The following is a 6561-nucleotide window of genomic DNA, read 5'->3' on the forward strand; positions in this document are numbered from 1 at the left end:
TGTATGAAATGCAGTGGAGAACCGTCAGGGCCTTCAAGGTATTCAGAGAATACCCTGGAACACTCAGATAAAACAAACCAAAAATGGTTTAATTATATAAATGAAAGGCAAGTTTGGCAAATATGGCAGTAGCCATCGATCATGATCCCAAGTTGGAAACATTTGCGTTACATCAGCATGTGTAACAGTTGTAAATATGCAGTGGTGTTTATTTGTAAATCATTTAGTATAATCACACAAATTCTATGTTTCATATTTAATAATTCTGTGTTCTTTATTTATTGATTGTTCAACACCTAACGCCATTGTAACACATAATCACTGATGTTCCGCTGTAACGGTGGTGGACTCATCAGAACAGAGTGGGCGAGCTGACCAATCAGAGCACAGTGGGCTCATAGGGAGGGGGGGGCAGGAGCTCCAACAAGCCGTGTAGGACAGAGAGTGAATACACATACTATACAGAGATGCTGTCTGAAAAACCAATGTGAGTTTGGAAAATTTCACAATATAAATCGATTCTAGTAGACCTCAACAATGGTAGAAATGGCCATGACATGGGACCTTGAGTTAAATAATGACAATTCTTGCTCAGACCAGCTCACATGGCAACGTGCTTCTGGTTCAGTTTCTGCATAAAAGCACAAAAAAAACAAGAATTTATGAATAAAAGGATGTTTTCTTAGTCTGGAGATGGCGCTGTGGTTAAGCCCCCCGGGTTTAAATCCACATGGATGTTGGCTGATCCCACCAGATCCTTCAGACCTGAGTCTTAGCAGTTTTATTTTACAGCTTTCCATTTGAGAGCAAAATGTGAAACAACATTGAGACACCGACTGCTGTCTCTTTCAAATGCCGTACAAATTACACTTCTGTTAAGAAAATGTACAAATAACTTCCATGACTTCATCTGTCAACAGTTCCTCGTTCTGGGATATTAGCACAGCCCCTAATGTTAAACCCATGGGAATAAAAGCATGCTCTACTCCTACTGTAAAAATCCCTGGATGGAGGTAGTGCTGTATTTCAAAAGATATTTATGAGCGTGGGGTTAAAGGGGGGCTGCGTTGGGGATTCATACAGCTCTTCACACGTAGAAAAAGGTTGTAATGTTCTTGGGAAAATGACCAATGAAGTTATCATGACTCGGTCAGCTGTGACACACTAGCTCGTCTGGAAATGCAATAAAGCCCAAACTTGGCTTCCAGGTTGAGAATACAGAAGCAAAATCATCCCAACGACGGATAATTTATAGTGGATGTGACCTCAAGACACGATGCTGAGTCTGGGAATGAAATTACTGAGATCTCCTCTCATAGACACGAGAATCGAGTGATTAAATAAGGGTTAAAAACCTGGTTTAGGTTGCGATATAGAATAATGGTTTGTCAATACACTCCTTCTCTGTCGTATGAAGTTGTGGTTGTCGCGGACATCTGCCCCCCACATGCTGAGTGCAGTAGCTGCTGATCTTTAACTGGTTTTAATGAGCGGGTGAAGGCGACGATGATTTTTCTTCAGTCAGCACTTTGCACACATCTGTATCGGTTGAATCCACACACATGTCATCAAGTCCACATGTGACATTCTCACTAATACACATACTTAATCACTCCTTTACCCTGATTTACTGTTACATCCAGAGGGCAATGAAGCACGCTATGTACACAATATAAGAGAGATGAAGTTATTGTTGAGGATTACACCGGACTGGATACAGAGTGTGTCTATTATGAATATGTATTGTCCAATCTAATCTTTAAAATAAATGCATGTCTTCCTCGCTGGGGTATAAAACGTGTTTCCCTTATTTTAAAGTTGAGTTCTGGTTAAATGTGTGATACAGGGTCTGTGGCAAACACAAGCTTAACAGATTTTAACCTTTTGTTCCACAACATAAAATATGTCGGTTGTTAACAAGTTGCTAAATGAGACTACTGAACGTCATCACTCCTAACATTCGTCTGCCTTCAGCTTAGTTGTGGTAAGTCATGAGGCAGTGCTGTATTTTGTTTATAGCCTCAAATTAGCTTTTAACTTCCTGTGATAACATTTACAATTGGCGGTAATTGTTAGCTTAATTAACACCTACAAAAAGTAACAGAGCATTACAGTACGTCCAAGGGCAAGGAGCGCCTAATTAAACCCTTTGTTTATGGGGTTACAAATTGACTCAGAAAAAAAGCCCAATATAGATTTCCACAAACACTCGTTAGTATTCACAGTCCTGGTGGAAGATGCTTCTGGACGCTGTCAGAGTTTAGGCTAATGTTAGCAGCTCTGTCCTGCTCTTTACCCTTAGACAAAAATAATATAATAGAGTTGGATATTTGCTTATCTACACAACTCGGACTACTTTTCTCTTACACACCATGTAAACAAGTTGTTTAATGGGTAAACCACAACTGTATGAATTCACGGTAACCGGCACAAATGGGGCGAAGCCTACGAGCTAGTTCAGGCAGTCAACTCGAGCACCACGTGACGCGTCTCTCTTACAACCAACCAAACACAATCTCCTTAACTTGCCGCTCTATTTAAGCTGCCAGGTCTGCCTGCCTCTGTCTCGCTATGCTGCAGCTCTGTCACATTGCTGATGCGTTCACTTGCTGCTGCTTGCCCCCCCCACCATCCCAGCTCCACCCCAGCTTCCACCTGTAGGCTCGGGGGATAGTTATCTAATCATCACTCAATGTTCTTTGTAAATCTGTGGAGTGATGAGGCCCGAGCCTAGACGCCGAACTCAAACTATGCTGCTTCTAATAAACATATTAAGAAACACGTGAGTTGTCTGACTGAAATACAAATGAACTAGGGAAGCAAGTGGAATCAAACTCTTTTGTTGAAGAGAATGGGCCGCAAGGATTTGATTAAATTATGAAAGATTGAGTGGAATCTGCTTGCCACCCAGGCATCAAGGCAGCCATTAAAAAGGGACTTTTTCTGACTGAAAGAAATGAGAACCCAAACAAAAAACCAGGGTCAAATAAAGGGTTGTGGGTGTTTTAATATCTTGGATGTAATTGCTTGTTACAGTCAGTTCAGGTACTGAGCATTACATGGTGGATTGCAAAACTGGACTCTTGAAGGATTCTCCTACAAAAGAACAATGATGTTTCTTTATCACCTGTTAAGGGATCTACTGATTTACCATGATATCAGGTATATCTCCATCACATGCATATTTACAAGACTGTCCATTTAAAACAAGTTATCTGAAACCAAGAGGAATGAAGCGCTGACTCCGACGTTAGGCATTGTTCTACGTGGAAGACGTGACTTCATCGTAGCTCAAAACTTGCAGATTTATTCAATATGTCCCCTTCCCTCAGATTTCACTTCTGGCTCTGTTATGGCGGGAACCCTAACTGGAAGTCTAACCATGGTTTTTAACCACAGACCGAAACAAAAGCTGTGGTTTGTGGAGAATAATCTCTCAGATTTCCATTCTCCACAACATAGCATTTCATGAAACCGATAGCGACATGTATCAAACCAAAATGGGAGCACAGACAAGCTGGAATTATTTACTGTAACGTAGGAAGAGATGATCTGAGGACAAAACAAGTGGCGGTCATGGTTCCATTAAATATTCAGTATGGCCTTTGGAAGTCTTTTAACTTGGTAAAAAATAAGTAGTAGGTTATCATATCTGCAGGGTAACCTACAAGCTATAAGGATGAGTTGCCAAGTGGTGAAGAGAGGTGTAGAAATGAGTGCCCTCACAGTCCAGAGCGTCTTCTTTAAACACTCAGAAATAGCATTGAGCTTGGTGGATCTACAACCTTTTATACGCATAGGGTTTCCCCTGACATCACTGCTCTGATATGGATGCACTGTTCTGGGAATATAATGCTCTCTGCTGGGCATCAACACTTCAAGGTAAAGCATTTGTTTCCTACTAGGAACATCCACAAAAAGACTAGATGGTGTTATAAGTAGGAGCTTCCACAAGTGTCATATTATGTCGCTGTTATTTTAACCTGAGCTGCACTAACTCTGCTTCTGAGAGAACTTTGTGATACAACTCAAATATCTGTTGAGGGTCACTCAGGCCATCTTTAAGCAGCTCTCAAATAAACATGATTGTGAACTGGTGACATGTCCACTATGAGATCTCCAAGACCCCAAACAAAGGTACATTGTCACGAACATGCAGTAAAATGTGGTTGATTAGTTTGGATTTTTACCGACCCATCCCAAATCTCAAACAAGTGTTTTTTTAAGTAATTGGGAGTTTTACAAGTTTGCTCAGTGAGGTCTGATTGATCAAAGACAAAAGTGTGTGAATGACTGTCCGACCAATAAATCAAATTCAATATTTCTTAATCGATTAAAGTTAAAGGGAGGAGTTGGCATTAATAGAAAATATGTCAAAAGGAAAATAGATTTTGACCCAAACAGCAGTGACTGGCAGATCTCTTACAAGGTGATGTCAGATGATTAAGTATTTATTTTAAACAGCACATGGTATGACTTCTATTTAACTCGAATGTCAACCTAATTTCTCCATCCACTAACACTGCTATTAAACAGCTTTTTCCCCTTGCAAGAGATACTCTGCCAATATGTTGTCCATAGCCAGATTCCAAACCTTTTAATAAAATTAATAGCTATGTAATTTAAGGTTATATAAAGCTGGCATCCTCATTAAGACTTTGGCGCGTCTTGAGTTTGCATTAAAGACCTGCAGGCACAACACAGCCGCCTCATGAATCATCAGCAAACACAGGTGAGCTAAAACCAGCAGAGCCAAGGGCTAATTCAGGCCTGCCGTCGATTCCTAATAGAGTTCCAAGTACATCTTCATAGTCCCAGGACAGGCCCAGTCCTCCACTAGGAGGGAAATCTAAACCCACAAGTAGCCTGTGAATGTGCTGTGGAAAAATAAACCTCTCAGAGAGCAAATGGAGCCACAGTGAAAACAGCCATACTGCAAATACTTCCACTCAGTAGATGGACCGCAAGTTACGGAGTGACAATGTCCAGTGTTGACCACAAGCACTAAAACTGGTTGTAAATGAGTACTAGGCTTACTTACAGAACATCTAAATCTGTGAAATGTAGATATCTTAGATGATGTCCCGAAACCCCAATTCTAACTTTTAGTTTTTCCACTCACAATAATAAAGATAAAATAATTCTCAAAGCATGTACAGCGCAGAGCAGTTTACTTAGCCCATGACGGTGAGGAGCAACTGCCCTTTCTCACAAAGAGATGGACTGTCCATCACAGCTGCCTACACTTAAAGAAACCCTATCATGCTTTTTAGGGTTTATAAGTTCCTGTAGTGTTTTATAGATGTTTGTGTACGTTACTGGTCTGCAAAGGCTAAAATCACAAAGTCCCCTCCATTGGACTCCTTTGATTTCTTACGTAGCATAGTGACATCACTATGGAACACTCGTGCTTCTATTGGCTAGCGCTCCAACACATTGTACGTGATAGGCTAAGGGGCGGGGACATCTCTAAGTGGTTGACCAATTACAACAGAGCCGGCCAGCTAACCAATCAGAGCAGACTGGGCTCTGGTTTCAGACAGAGGGTGAAAAGAGGTGCTGCAGCACCGGCAGTATGAGGAAAATAAAGAGTTTTTTGAACATTAAAGTATGGAGACATGTCACAGTAGAGACACTACATACTGATATGAAACCTGAACATTTAACTAACTTACCATGCTATCCCTAATCCTAAACCCTAACTACATAAAACAAAAATCTACAGTCAGTGAAACAGATTACCTGACATCTTCATACCGTCTAATTTTGTTTCCCTTATGAACATACATGCACTTAAAAGGTATTCATTTGGCTCTTCAAGTCATTTTGATATCCCCAGGTTAACCCCGACTGCAGAGATACAGATCTGCTTTAAAGTTGCTCAAACTATATGTGTATATTTATTGGTAATATTCCGTTGTATTGCTCTGCACACTACTAACTAACCTCAATCACAAAAGCCCAACTAGAATTTCTCTTCGCAGCATGCACGACGGGATATCAACCACTTCCAAAAGCTCCCTGCAAAGAGTCCAAAAGAAACACAAACACATCCTGCAGAGCAACCTTTAAAGCCAGAGTGTTAGTATCAATGTTTATCCCCACCTTCTCCCAGCTTCCTCCAGGACCCAGCAGAGGTGATTCAAGGCTTTTATTGTGATTTGTACATATAGCTACAGTGTAGATATATCAATGAACATTTTAGGTCACAGGCTCCTCCAACAGTGCAACACAATACAACAGAATAGAAATAGTGCAAGGAGAGTCTATAAGTAATTTGAATATGATATATTATTGAAGCGGGCCCTACCTGAGAGCGAGGCTTCCCCTGCACCCGCATGTGCACGCAGACGAGCAGCAGCAGAGCCAAACCTGACAGCATTCTCTCATGTGGCCACAGAAATGCTCCACCAGTCACTCAGGCTTCGACACAAATCCAAAAGGCTGCCTCCACTTTCCACTGTCGCACCGAGAATGCCAAGAAAACCTTTCACTACGGAGCTGATCTCTACGAGCTCCCCCTTGTAAACTGAGCTGGGGGAGGTGCAGCTGAGGGGGGGG

General features: G+C 41.4%; 1 protein-coding gene across 1 annotated transcript in view; it reads right to left on the reverse strand.

Annotated features, from left to right (window-relative positions):
• The window catches only part of LOC104948697 (thrombospondin type-1 domain-containing protein 4-like), a gene marked incomplete at its 3' end in the record, with an annotated part of 9688 nt that extends 3181 nt beyond the window's left edge, over positions 1–6507 (reverse strand). The window contains exon 1 of the mRNA XM_010774917.1: positions 6311–6507. Coding sequence (XP_010773219.1) covers positions 6311–6382 — 72 coding nt within the window. The remainder of the gene's footprint in view (positions 1–6310) is intronic.
• Positions 6508–6561: the final 54 nt, after the last annotated feature.

The sequence above is a fragment of the Notothenia coriiceps genome, unplaced genomic scaffold, assembly GCF_000735185.1.
Source record: "Notothenia coriiceps isolate Sejong01 unplaced genomic scaffold, NC01 NC01_scaffold00014898, whole genome shotgun sequence".
Classification (NCBI taxonomy): Eukaryota; Metazoa; Chordata; class Actinopteri; order Perciformes; family Nototheniidae; genus Notothenia; species Notothenia coriiceps.